The sequence below is a fragment of the Parasteatoda tepidariorum genome, chromosome 8, assembly GCF_982258835.1.
Source record: "Parasteatoda tepidariorum strain Cologne lab strain chromosome 8, Ptep-v5.0, whole genome shotgun sequence".
NCBI lineage: Eukaryota > Metazoa > Arthropoda > Arachnida > Araneae > Theridiidae > Parasteatoda > Parasteatoda tepidariorum.
This window is the reverse complement of record NC_141762.1, coordinates 19129202-19144124: the sequence shown is the minus strand read 5'-3', so window position 1 is coordinate 19144124 and position 14923 is coordinate 19129202. Positions and strand designations below refer to the sequence as shown.

The 14923-nt window shown below is 31.5% G+C and overlaps 1 protein-coding gene across 1 annotated transcript in view; it reads left to right on the top strand.

The window, feature by feature from the left end:
• The first annotated feature begins 6519 nt into the window (after window positions 1-6519).
• The window catches only part of LOC107451335 (fatty acid-binding protein), a 34841-nt gene continuing 26437 nt past the window's right edge, over window positions 6520-14923 (top strand). The window contains exon 1 of the mRNA XM_043051972.3: window positions 6520-6771. Within this exon, the coding sequence (XP_042907906.1) occupies window positions 6699-6771 (73 nt within the window). The 5' untranslated portion in view covers window positions 6520-6698. The remainder of the gene's footprint in view (window positions 6772-14923) is intronic.

Here is a 14923-nt window from a genome sequence, read left to right as displayed (position 1 = left end):
GGTCATAACTAAAGAGCGAATACTGTATTTTGTTCATGAAAATCGACTAATAAAAATTCGTAAGGAGTGACGATTGATTTTTTTTTTTTTTATGTGGTCTATCATGTCTATATCAGTGACATACATGATGCACGTTCTACATTCCATTACTTTTGATGTTATCCATTTAAAATTTTTCAAAGAAAAAGAATGTATTCTTCGTTTAAAAAAATCTCTTACATTCTTTTTAAATGCAGAAAATATTTAAATTTTAATGCTCTAATGTCGTTATTAACTATACTTAAAAATCATATTTCATTCCTCACTAAATATTTCTCTTGGGGCCAAATACTTACCTGTCAAAAAATTAAACTTCAAAAGGAAAATACTAGCAATAAGACATTAAGTTTCACTCGCCTTAGTTGTCGATTAATCATTTTTGTTAATGATTAATCGACTTGTTTTTGATCGCCGTGTCTCATGGGATAGAGCGATCACCATACAGTGAAGTAACTCAGGTTCGAATCCCAGCTGTGATTGGTTCATGTCATTTCTGCTCTTGGATTTCACCGACTAAAACGTTGACGTAAATCATCTCCAGTGATTAACGAATCATGGATTAGAGTAGCCTTGTCGTCGGGTTAGCCGTGAAGTTTTCATGGTTTTCCCCTCCGTGTAACAAAATTGCTGGTTAGTTCTATCAAAAAGTTCTCCACGAATTCTAGTTTGTCCGAAAACTTGATCTTGGAGTTCCTTTTTTTTTCTATAACCGTCGTTGAACAGCCGACCCAATTTTATGGGTTTACTACTACTAATGGAAGAATTTACCCCGACCCGCCCTTATTTAGGGCATACGGGATACTACTACTAATGTTCAACTCCGTAGCCTTGTAATTTTGAACCCAATCCAGAAGAAAAGGGAACTCTTGGAGCGAGTATTGGGAGAAATTAGCATTCGTGGAGTTTGCATTACTTTTTGAATTGCTAACCCTCATTTCGTTACATGGAGAGAAAGACCACGAGAACCTCCCATGGTTAGCCTGATGGGAAGGGGGCTCTAACCCATGATCCGTCTACCACTGAGGATATTTCACGTCAGCACTGTGGTCAGTGCAAGCCCGATGCGGAATTCGTATCGACTGGGATTCGAACCCGGTTCGCCTCATTGGAAGGCGAACGCTCTATCCCTTGAGCCACTAGGAGTTCCCTCGTCTTTTGCGTTGGGTTCAAAATTACAAGACTACGTAGTTGAACATTCATAGTCGTAAACTCAGAATTGGGTCGGCTGTTTAACGCCGGTTATAAAATAATAAAAAAAAATTTTGAATATCTGCCCCCTTTACCCGGGTTTCACAAGTTCCATAGAAAAGAAAACTCTTTTATTAAACTGTTATTAAACTGCTAAATATCTGTAAAAAGTTTAAATATATTTATTTCTCTCTTGTATTTAATACATGAATTTAAATAGTTAGAGATTCATGAAATTTTCTTTATATGTCTGATATATTGATTTTTAAGTGCTGATGGTCCGCAAACTACGCAAACTTCCCGCAAACTACGTCCATGTTGCGATGTAATTTACCTTATCAAATTCAACAAGGTTCGTCTACATATTGCGGATAAAATAAGTTGTTCTAATTATTGCAAGTTTTGTGTATAATTATCATGTATACGTAATAACGCAAATGCAGTTTAAAATGGCGAAATACTACTGTGTTCTTAGATGATGATTCTTTAACGAGGAGGAAACAACAAATAATAATTCTTCTTTGAATCGTCGTTAACAATTGTTATTTGAAATTAGTAAAATTTAAATAAAGGTCGAACAAGCATTGAAATGGACCCCGGAAATGGTGTCTTCGAGGAAAACACATACTCACAAAAAGAAATTTCGAATCATTAAAGAACTTGTGACGTAAAAATATGACGTCCAAATAATGGAGACAAATGTAATGAACTGAATTTCGCTTCTGGGCATTAAAAAACTTCTCAGGAAAAAGTGGTTCGTACGCAATAATTATTTTTGCTCGATATCTAAGATATAATGGTTGACATTATGCTGTTTTTTGTTTATTTTTATTAGTCGATCTTTTTTTGGGTCAAGGTAAAATTTGTCATAATAACATGGATATGAAAAAAAAAGAGATTTTCAAGGTTTATTAGTGTTATTTTTTGATCTCTGAGACTGCTCAAATTTTTTAAACCTCATCTTTATGATATTTTGGTGTTCCATGCCTGAGCCCTCCCGAGTATTAGGCCCGTATGCCATTGTTACCTCTATCTTAAGCCTTGCGCTATCAATAATAATTGATAATACGATAAATGGAAGCCATGATGTCTCAGGAGGGGGGGGGGGAGTAGAACGCTCATATCCCAATGAGTTAACCCAGGTTCGTATAACAGCGAAAGCTGATAGATGCAGATTATGCTACCGGATCTCGCCGTCCACTGAGCTGTTAAAATATCTTCCATGGTAGACTGATAACGAATTAGAATCCATTCGCTGTCAGGCTAAGCGCATTGGTCATGTGCCCATACTTTTGCGTAAGTATGGGAATCTTCCTCTCTTACCGCTTTCTCCACCTGTATGTGGTCTGCTTTAGAGTTTTCGGTAGTTTTCCTGTCCATGCAACGCAAATGCGAGTAAGTTCTATGAAGAATTCTTCCACGAAGGCTAGTTTGTCGCATTGCTTGGTCCAAAATGTCGCCACTTGTAAGCATTTTTCTTATCGCTTGTATGTGGCCTGGTTTTGAGATTACGAACTGAGTATGACCGGTCATATAATTTCAAAGCAAAGCGCCGCAACCAGGGATTTCTCTGCTCGTAAACTAGACCGAAAGCGTTACGAGCAGTGTATGCTTGGTCATAGTTCATAGATAATAATAACTGACCCTCGAAAACTCTAGTAAATTCTTTGAAAAAAAGAAACATTTTGTTCATGTTCTAAAATATAGTTTCAGGGGGAATAAAATAAACCAAGCATTCTAATATTAAAAAAAATTTCGAAAAATAAACATTTTTAAGTGTGAATAAAATACTAAATTATAAGTTTTTATTAACTTTTTTAGAAAAAAAACACAAGTTGCTTATACAAATTTTTAAAATTCTTTTTAGAATTATCTATTTTTAGCACGTAAACTAATTCGGTCTCAATTTTTTCCCTACAAGCAAGCTTTTATCCATGTGCTATCTAGTAAGCTATAATAATTTATTGATGGTTAAAAACATATATTCTTAATAAATATACGCAATTTTTTCTAAATGTATTTTTCAAATTATATTTCATCAAGTTTTTTTTTATAATTCATTTTTCATTTAAGCTATTATTTTTTGTTAATTTGCCTTATTTTAAAGCAATATACATTGACAAGCAAGTTAAATTACAATTAATATTCATGTCAAACTTTTTTTAGACAATTTTTGAATTTGCTTTAAACAGCCTTATAACAGCATATATCTTAGTAATTTTTAGGCTATCAAACAATATTATTGTATGATAACCTAAAAATAAAATGTGTGTACTTTGAGGCTGTGTAGGTGGATGTGTATACTTATCCTGTAATATCTGCCCTGCATGTATACTGATCCCGGTGGGACGCTTGAATCTAAGCCATTTATTTATAGTTACATGGTTGCATTATTTGCATTTGAATGAAATTTTTCTTATTTTTTAAATTAAATATTTTAATTTCCTAATAACTCACTCTATTAACCATTCATCTAAGTGAAATATGTCCTTAAAATCTAAAATTCACCATAAAAGGAAAAAGTTTCTTTGTAATAAAGAGTACTAGGAGACTCTGCCCCTGCTCGCTGACGCTCGCCAACCCCCGAGAATTGCTACGCAATCCTATGTGGTTCACGCCGTGAACCATGGCTCGCTGCACTCGCTCGCCAATGAACACAATGTTCTAGCACACAAGCATAGTATATTATCATCAAAGACATAGTATTTTATCATCAAAGACATAGTATTGTACTTATGTAGAAGAATTCTGTCTATGTTCTTATTGGCTTTTAAAAAAGTATATTAGCTATGTAGATTGTATGTACATGGTGAAAAAATCAAAACATTAGCTAAATGAGAAACATATTAGCAAAATAAATTATCAAATACTGCAGTTACTCACCAAAATTCAACTAAATGTGAAAAATAAATTAGTTAATGCTAGAAATTCTGAAAGTTTCAGAAAAAAATTTTATTATTTAAAAATATAAACTTTAAACCCTAACTTTTCCTGGTGAGATAATAACCCTCAAAAAGTCTTTCATTTTCAAGAACACAAAAATTTGTTTTATCGCCAAATGAAATATTTTTTGGTGATCAGCATTATTGAAATCAATTTCTATATTAATTAACATTTGTGATAAAGTACATAACATTTTAGAACAAAATAAGGATGTTTTACATACAATAAATTAAAATGCATGGCTGTTAGCATTACCCGAGAAATACTAAGCTGATTTTCTCAAAAGTCTGACCTTGTGACTTATTTATAGTCATGGAGAAGGCCAGCCTAATTAATTCCTAATTGAATTTAAATTAAATATTATCATGTTTTTAGGGCATGAATCTGATTTGATCAACCTGATAATGCTCACTCTGGTTATTGTTTCCGTTTTTAAAAGCGCTATATGTTGAGCCACCTCATGTGACATTTGCCATGTGACATTTTTAGCAGCAATCATTCGTCGATTTTCTAACGTTGCCATTCGGGGAGTTGTAATGAGGCTTTTTTTTGGTGCCGTGTAAGAGAAATATATATATAGATGTTATAAGTGATATTTTTAAAAAAAAATCACTAAATTTTTGAGACATATGTTTGGCTGTAAGTTTAGAGTATTGAACAGTGCTTCTTGTATTGCAAATCGTATCCTCAAGTTGGGGCATTGATTTAAAGTAAGAATACTTTAAAATATACTGATATTCATTAGAATTTTAAAACGAAAAGTACCCGATGAGTTGCGAGCACAACTCAAGTCTTTTAGTTTTCAGAAAATCCAATGTGTTGGTAGTTTAACAACTTATTTCTACCTCTATTTCAAGGGAAGTAAACTATTACTTAACTCATGCATATTTACTGCTAATTGTTTAAGAAAAATATAAACATTTTAAACTGTTAATGAACAGTAGTTGTTACGGATAGCTCACTTGCCCCCCCCCCCGTGTCCTCTAAAAAAAATCGAAATCAAAAGTTCTACCCATCAATATTTTGCTGTTTTTCGAAAATTAGCTGGTTGGCCTAACTACTTATAGTACATATACTTAGTTCAAAAGAATTTTTAAAAAAATTGTAATAAGTTTCTGAAGCTTACAAAATATTTAAATTTCAGCTTTCAATTTATATTTAAAGTATCATACTTTAATTGAAGGAACTAGAAGAAGAGGGAAACCAGCTACAAGATGGACGGACAGTGTTGAGAAGCACTTAAAATTGTTGGGAATAAACAGGTGGTGCAGGTCAGCCTGAACTCGACTGTAGTGCTGACGAAGAAGAAGAAGTATCATACTTTGCGCTATTAAGTCTAAATATAGAGAATTCGAACTTTTAAAATGTTTCGGTAGTCGGGAATCTTTTTTTAAAAGTTTGACACAAATTTTCTCTAAAATTCGAATTTTTCGAACAACTTCTCTTTTCAAAAAAAAAAAAAAAAAAAAATGGTTAATTATTAAGATTTGCTTTTCAGAAAAAAAAGATTATTTTATCTACAATAAAACCTAGACACAAGATTTTTGGCCCAAAGAACAAAATTTGTTGCAGGCTCAAAACTTATAAAATCTAATTTTTCAAAAAGACTTAAAATAATGAGGAACCAACACTAAAGCCAATGAACAATACTTATGATATGGATTCCTCGTAAGAACTCTTACTTCGTGATAAATCGAAATTCAAACCGTTCCCTTTTCAATAAAATATTTTTTTAAAAAACGTCAAATAATAAGCTATTAACCTTTTGAAGCAGAATATTTATTTAACTTATTTTTCATACTCTTTTCATTATTTTATAGTACCTTAGGTTAGAATAAGTGAAAAATATTATGTTTAACATTTTAATAGTTCATGGCTATGAAACACCGGTGTTTTTTTCTGCGTTAAAGGTAAAATCTTCCAAACTAAACTCACTTCCAAACAATAATTTTTCAAATTTGCAATTATTTAAATCTAAGAGAAACTGTTATTCATCAGTGAAATTTTTTTAATTAACAAAATTATTTATCTATAATTTTCAAATTTGAATGGAAAGAAAAATCTTTTTTTTTTCAAACTATTTTTTTTTTTTTTTGTAATTTTATTACAACTATAATTCCGATAATCGAATAGATTTTTTTATGTTGATATGTTTTAAGTTGAAAAATTTGAATAGTATAACTAGACAAATATATTCTTCAAATTCTCTGTCTGCATGAAAAATTCTTTATCATGCAAGTATTATTTCCCACGAAGATTATTTATCATCATTAAATTCCATTTGAGTCAGAAATAGTTGTCACGTTATTAACTTGGCGCCCTTTTCTACTCGCTTTATATGATGTTATATTCATCGGGTGTTTCAATTCATTGTTAACTCAATTGAAAGAGAATTTCTTTCTTTTTTACCTTCTACTGGATTTAGGTCTTCCTCTTTCGCAGAAGCAGAGACAGAAGTGGTTTAGAAGCCATAGAGAGATTATCTTCATTCCATAGTATCTCCGGTTAGTTCGATTCTCCCGTAAAATATGGCACATTTAGATGGAAAATTTAAGTTGGAATCAAGTGATGATAAATTTGATGAATTTCTAAAGGCATGTGGTAAGTTACTTTAACATTTCTGTTTGGATAATAAGGTTTCAAAATGATTCTACGTGATTTGGAACATTTTTCCGGCTAAAGAACCTTAAATGATCAACTTAATTTTAGTGGAATACCGACTTTATAAATAATGTTCATTGGCGCATATGAATATATTAATCAAATGTACTACTAACTATTTTGAATGGACTATTCATGATTTTGAAAATACTAAAAGAAGAAAAAAAAATTCTCGGTTTAATGAATGATAGTTTTGTAATAAGATTTCACAGATTAAACTTTATCGTTAGATTTTATGAAGTTCTATAATTTAAGCTAGTTTTAATTTAGGTTTGACAATTGAGTTCGCAGGGCTGGCGAGACATTTAGTTCTGAATTAGTTTTTTTCGAGCGTCAGCTAAAAGTTAATGAAACAAGTTTAATTATCGTCATGTTGAAATGAAAACGAAAAAGAACGATTATAAACGTTTAGAATGGTTATCAAGAAAACAATTTTTTTTATTGATGAATTGTATTGAATCATTTAGTTTTAATTGGGAAGTTTGAGGCCAAATATTAAAGCAATTTTTTTTTTTACTGTACTATGTTCATAATTTATTTAATGTATTGTCATTAAAATATATAAATTCGGATACGCCAGCTTGCGAGTAAATATTTTAGAGTGAAAGCAAAATTAATGTTTTAATGTTTAATTCCCAGTTTTGTGAATTTTATCTATAGGATTTTTTAACCCCTCCCCCCCACTACTTCTAAATAATTTAAAGACTTATATAACGCTCCATTTCACTACGGTCATTTCGTTCTAAAGCAGGTCCAAAGTCCAATTGGCGGCCCGTCAACACATATTGTGCGGCCCGCCAACTTCTTATTTAGGCTGATCGGCCGCAGTTTTCCCATTAAAATGTAAGCAAATTGTTTTATAATCCTTCTGTTCCATTGTTTTATAATTAAAAATTCAACTATTAATTATTATTGTATAAGAGGTAAGAGGTTATTGTTCAACTTTTTCAAACTCCGGCCCGCCAGGTGATCAGTGACCGGAATTCTGGCCCGTGGGCTCTTTGCAGTTGGACAGCCCTGTTCTAAATCATTAAAAAAATGTCAAAATAAAGGAAAAACTTCAAATTTTAGTTTTTAGTTCTCTATCATTTTTTAAAACATTTTGTAGAATCCGAAGCAGTTGGCGTCTCTATAATTTATTAAAATTTGCTATTTTTTTGACAACTGGCATTTTTACTTAAATAATTTCTTAAAAATAATCAAAATATTAAATAAACAATGAATATTTTATTAGATATGATTATAATTAGAAATTTTTAAATTCATAACCGGTTAACATGAGTCTTAACTCTCAGAAGCGCTTTTACTATGCTCTAGGCCAGTGGTTCCCATTTTTTTTTTTTTTTTCGGTTATGGTCCCTAAATAATTAAGCTTCTTTTAATGGAACATAAGGCCTTATAAAAATTTTATCAGCAGCTGTGAATATACTAGCCAAAGAAAAAAAAAAGGATTACCTATAATTTTGAAACTATTCAGAATGAAATATTTAGTATTGTGAATTTCGTCTTGGTGTATGCATACGCTGAAAATTAATAAAATAAGCTGAATTATGGTTTTTAAGGAAGAACAATTGTAAACGATGAAAATGGTTATTAGAACGTAATTCTTTTTTCTTAAATTTAGTTACTTTATTTTGAATTGAAAAGCTTGGTGAAAAATACTATGAAATCTTTATAAATGCATATTCTTTTCATAATTTATTGAAATTATGAAAATTGGCGTTATAATTTATTGTTTTTCAGTGGCGCCATCAAATGGCCGAGATTTCAACTTCTGCCACACCCATACGTCACACCCGTTTATTTCGCCAACTCATTCATACATTCATTCATTCACCCATTTATTCAATTTTGACCTGAACCAGAGAACAATCAATCTCCAATTCAGTACCCCCAGAGGTATAATTTGTAATTGGAACAAGGAGGATTTTGTGACCCCACATATTTAACGTGCACCAGTCACCGTTTAATACATGGGGAGTTTTTCGGACAGCTGGATTCGAACCCCCGTTCTTACGAACGTGAGTTTACTCTGTAAAGAATTGCAATTAATATAAAGATATAGATTTGATATTAATAATTTTAAAATATCGAAGCTGAAAATATTCGACATATTTATATAAAACGCTTTAATTGTTGAAAGTGGAAAAATATTTTTAACCGAATGAAAAAAAAAATCTTATGATTTGGCATTATGTGTCATGGTTTGAAATTAGACCCAGGCCGTTTTTGATACACAATATCATTACTTTACTAGTTCATATTTCTAAAATTCTTCGAACTATGTTGAACAAAATTAGGTTTCATTTTTAAACCTTATTAAGAAAACATTCAACTATCTATTAGTCTTTTTTAATTGTCAAAGTTGTTTATTTTTTCAGAGTTGCTTAAGAAGAGTTCAAAAAGGCTTTTTTCCTTCTTTAACGATTGGTAGAAGTGCTACATGATTATCAATTTTAAAAATTACTCTTTCTACTACTAAATGCAAAGCAGGATAATCTTCGGTGTTTCTAGAAAAACTTTGAGAAATATTTCCTTTTAAATTTTAACGCCGAAAAACTGTTATAAATTGGGAAGTTATTCGAGATTTATGTGGAAAATATTACTCACTTGCTATTAAAATCATAAGAGCTTGCCGAGTTATGTAATGATTTGAGGTTGAAAATTTATTTTAATACGAAGTCCTTAAAAGATTTTTGGCAAGATGGCAAGGGGACACGAAAGAACTTCTGACGAATTTTAATACTGCCATAAACATTTACCTTTTTCTACGACATATTTCTGTGTGACGGCATTTTAATCACCATTAAATTAAAGTGCTAATCAAACCTACGGAATTAAATTATAGCCTAAAACTGCAATAGTTTGCTCAATGCTTATGGGGTGTTACGAACTTCTGCCTGACAGATGGCGCTGTCATCACTCATAATATTTCTACATCAATTATATGGCAGGCAATGAATTAGAATGGATAGCTTATTGGAAAGCTTTAAAAATATCGCTTCATCATATTGCTTGTTATTATTGTTTTACTATTATTCAATTTCTTTTTTATCAAATATGGCCTCTTTATTCAATGCACCCATTCGCTACTGGACCATTCTGGAACATGGGGAGAGCACACTAAAAATTTTAAGAAACTCAGCTTTAGACCACAGTTTCTCAACATGTTTGCTGAACCCCTCCCCATCAGTGGGTGGGAAAGAATTTTAAGTAGACACTCAGCCCTCTAGCAAAATTGTGGACTAGGGATTTTTGTAGTTTGTCTATGGTAAGAACTCCCTCCGCCACAAAGTCTGAGGCCGCCTGCTGCTATGGAAGCAAGAATAGCCCATTTCAGGGAGGGTAGCTACGCTTCACCCTAGGGCTAACACAATAGACCGGAGGAAAATATCACCTTTCTGTCGCATCCCCGAACCAAAACTTGTTCTAAACAGTGACCCTACACCCCTACTTGAAATAGTTATACCAAGTTACTATAGTCACCGCCACGAATCCAGAAGAATGGCTAGGGCAGTTCTTACTTTAGACAAACTATAGAAGATCTTTAACAAACTATAGATGAAAATAACAATAAAATTAAAATTCATATATTGAGTAGCCATTAAAATTCATTACTTGTTTTGTTTAGTGTCGAAATTTTTAACTCAGCATAATTTTTTTTTCCTTAAAATGAATTGTTTAAAGATGACAATAAAATACTTAGATATTAACTTTAAACGATGCCATTATTCTTCGTATGAGTTTCAAACTTTTGGGTCCATGCTTTTTTTTCTAAATTTTGCCTGAAAGACTGTAGCATTCTTTTATTTAATAAAACATGCATTTAAAAAAAAAAAAAAAAAAAAAAAAAAAAAAACTTTTATTCAAGAACTTAAATATACAAATATTTCTCCACTTTTAACTCGTTTCATAAAGAAGTTTTTTATTTTTTTAAACGTTAATTTATTTGTTATTATTAATGTGTTTTCTCCTTTGTTTAATAATTAAAAGAGATGTTATCAAAATACAGTTAACTTTCAGATATTCTATTATAAAATATAATTACCAATATAATTACCTGGTAACTGGTAAATATAATTACCAATATAAAATATAATTTATGAAATATGCTTACTTATCTTATTTGATTATGCTGCTCTTAATATTAGCTGTAACGTACTTAAAACCACTGACCATAGATTGCATGTCGAACGAAGGGCGCCGGCAGGGGGGTGCAAGGAGGTGCACTTGCACCCCTCTGGCTTTTTTTCTAAACAATTATGCAGATACAGAAAAAAAATTGTGTTATAAAAATTTTTTATTAAAAATATTTTTATTCAAAAACAAGTAATTAAACAATTATTGATACATAGCAATTAAATTGTTTAATCAAACAAGAATAGTAATCGTCTTGTTTGCTGTCCAAATCTGTTTATAACTTTTTCAACGAATTCTGAGTCATCTTTGAATCCTTTCTTATGCACATTCAGCATGCACAAATTACTTAATTTCTCGTGAGACATTGTAGACCGATTTCATGTTTTGATGCGTCGCATTGTACTAAAAGCGCGTTCAATAGTGCACGTAGTAGCTGGAGGAGTTAGGCCAATTTTGATAGCCTCCGCTACAGCTGGATAAAACGGTATCAACACAACAAATACAAATATTAAGCGTGCACAAACACGTTAGTATACGAAACTACTCTTTGTAGTTATTTGTGTTTCAAAGTCAGTAGCTATGCCAGCGCCATCAACAGTTTCTCGTGGCAAAATTTGCAAGTACAAGAAATTCGCACTTTTTTTTTAAATATCTTGTTAACAATGAAAAAATGTATGTTGAAAAAAATTAACAGATTGTAATAAGTAAGATTATGTAAGTAATAACAAAACAGTAATAACACAATATTTGTAAATTTTTTTTTTTTTTTGGGGGGGGGGTTAGTTTGTTAGAGGGTTGCACCCCCTTTTACATTATTCTGCCGGCGCCCTTGTGTCGAACTGATAATGATCATAAACTACATCACTTGTTTCACATTTCTTTAAAACTAGGGAAGCTATGCCCCTGTTCGCTGACTCTCGCCAAGCCCGATGATTGTTTCGCAATAATTGCTGTTTCTTGGCAGAAAAAATTTAAAATTATTCAACTAAAAATATGCGTAATAAAAAGAACACTTCTTACTTCTAAATATTTTCCTTATGATACTATTAGAATCTTTAAGAGAACATAAATCATTTTCCTAAGAAATCCTTTTTTGAAACAACATTTAAAATTAAAAGTATATTGTTATAACAAATTTGATGAGTTTACAACTGTAATTTAATATTTTTGCTTACCAAACGAACGGATGTATATTTTAAATAAACTTTTTGCATTCATCACTTTGTGCATGAAGCTGAAAGCTAAGTTGTTTGGTTGGTGTCGTATCCTCTATTGAATCATATCTCATGGTGTGCTTGAACAGTCTTTGCTATCTCTGTGGCATTAAATGAATATAAATCTTCTTCTGTAGAGTAGTTTAAGAGGTGAAGGCCTGCAGCGACTGCAGGGCTGTTAAAAACATGATATGGTGTGAGTTCCACATTAAGACAGTTGCCACAGTTTTGATATTTTCTAGTCCCATCTGCAGAGATTTTCATGTTTTTATGATGTTTTGCTCTTAGTCTGATGAGAGCGGTGGCTGTCTTCCTGTCGATGCCAAGATTAGTTATTTGATCGTGGGCCTTGATTTTTAAAGGGGTGAATAGTCTTGATTTTGCAAAAGCATTTGCATCTACCAGCGTTGTTAGGATTGTATTTGGGTTGAGATTTCTAGCATTTATAGCCAAGGAATCAGCTATTTCATTGAACTCAAGGTTCACGTGGACGGGAATCCACTGCAAGAAGCATTTTTTCTGAAGACGTTGAAGCTGTCCAAGTTGTTCTATGATATTCAGGATTAGGCTTAAGGTACCTTTGCTGAGAGCCTGTAAGGAAGACCTGCAGTCACTGAGGATGGTGATACCACCAAGCTGCTCCGAAGACTCAAGATTGACGTACGTTTCGATTGCCGTGGAAATGGCTGTCAATTCTCCAGTAAAATTAGATGCGATTTTTCCAGCACCAGTTGTGATCTCTCGTTTTTGATCATCAGGTAGAAGCAGTACCACTCCCTCACCTCCGTTGGTGAAAATGGAGTCAGAAGATCCATCTGTTAAAGTCCTGATATGATTGAGGCCAGATAGAGAGAAAGCTACATCATTTAACGAATATATTTAACAGTGGTTCATAATGGTATATTAATGTAATTTTCACCAAAAAATAGTCATTGTAAGACGGTTAATAAGACCAGACACCGATTTAAATAACTTTATCTTAAAACGTCTCGTAGAATTGCGTTATTTTATTAATAAGAAAAAGAACACCCTTTAAACTCTTAAGTTAGAAAACAAACAAAATCAAAAACGTAATAACGGAACCCCTTTATATTTGGGATGCAAAAATATTTATTGGAAAACAATTCGCGATCGCAACGCTCGAGTACGCCGTCTAGCGGGAGCCTGTAAATATCGGACATTAATTTATCACGTTTTCATTTAGTTCCATCAAAGTCATTGACTGAATCAGACGCCATTTTTTAGCAGCAAATAAGAAACAAAATTTCCCTAAGGAAAAGGCCGAAGAACTTGAAAAAAATCTCCAGAATATTAGTAAATCTTTCAGGAACAGAACACGCCAAACATTTGAAGAAAAATTCCTCAATAATTTTTAATTTCTATTATCAACAAACTTGCAACTGATGACTTCCGATTTCGGATACTGTTACAGATGTGTGTATTAAGGTAAAATGCATTTCTTCTGTCTTCAATTCATTACGAATTAAAGTGAAGTCAACATTGCTTTCGTCATTCCAGTGAATAAATATGAATTCAGAACAAACAGAATTGTAATAGTTATAGCATATTCTTCTTCGTTATAGAATAGTATATATTTCTGTATCCATATAATTCGGAAAACAACAATAAAAAATTATCCAAGTTACTTGAAATAGTGCCATTTGTGCTGATTCTTAATTAATTTAAATCGTTTTCTTGGTAAGTTTTTTTTAATTTTTAAAGAATAAGTTCAACTAGAATTCAGCTATTCTGTTTTTAGCTACATATTCAAATTCATATCAATTATAAAATTTTGCTGTGTAGTATGTTATCTAAAAGTAATGAAGGTATAAACTATGTATCTATTATTTGAGAATAAAGTTTTCAAACAAGGAACTTATCATTTTGGAATTCTCCGGGAATCACAAATCAGGTAAGTGCAATGATTTTTACAATAAAAAATTTGCTTGTAAATATTTTTTTTTTTTTCATTTGATGATGGTTCTCTACAGAATGTTTTTTTACGTCTGATTAAGAACTATAAGAATAATAAAAAAAGAAACAATATGAAAGTTTTTATTTCAATGTTAAGAATTCTTAAAATCGTTTTTTTTTATCCTAAGAATTCTTTATTTTCCGTTTTTTAGTTTATAATTTTTTGATAAAAATTGTTCTCAAAATACTTTTGAAAAATTAAATGGTATAACATTATGTGTTTATGTATACTTCTTGTATATTCCAATGTTTGAAATAATATGATTCAGAAAAGTATGGAATAAAAATTCGGTACTTACATATTAACGCCACCGCCGCTACAGATTTGGCGGTTTTTAAGTGCCGCCAATCTACACTTAAAATTTTTGCGACAATTCATAAAATAAAACACTTTATTTAAAATCAAAATAGTTAATCGGATTTCGGTGGAAAATGAGCCGATATAGAGTTTAGCATAGATTCAAAACAATCATATCGCCATATGAACTCTGATAAATAAGATTCCAAATGAAATAACATTTCCAAAACGTACGTTTACCAAGATAAAGTTTTATGTTGTGGGAATTGGTACATTTTCGTTTTTTCGGTAAAATATTTCCCTCCTGAAAAAATAAAATTGCATCTTGTTTTGTTTTTGGCAAATCCCAAAGACGAATATTCGTAGCACTAAAAATGGCGACAAAAAAGAATTGTTTTTTTTTTTGTTTCGTCAGCATTCTTTATTTTACGTTTCTTAGTTTCTAAATAATGATTTTTATTGAAAC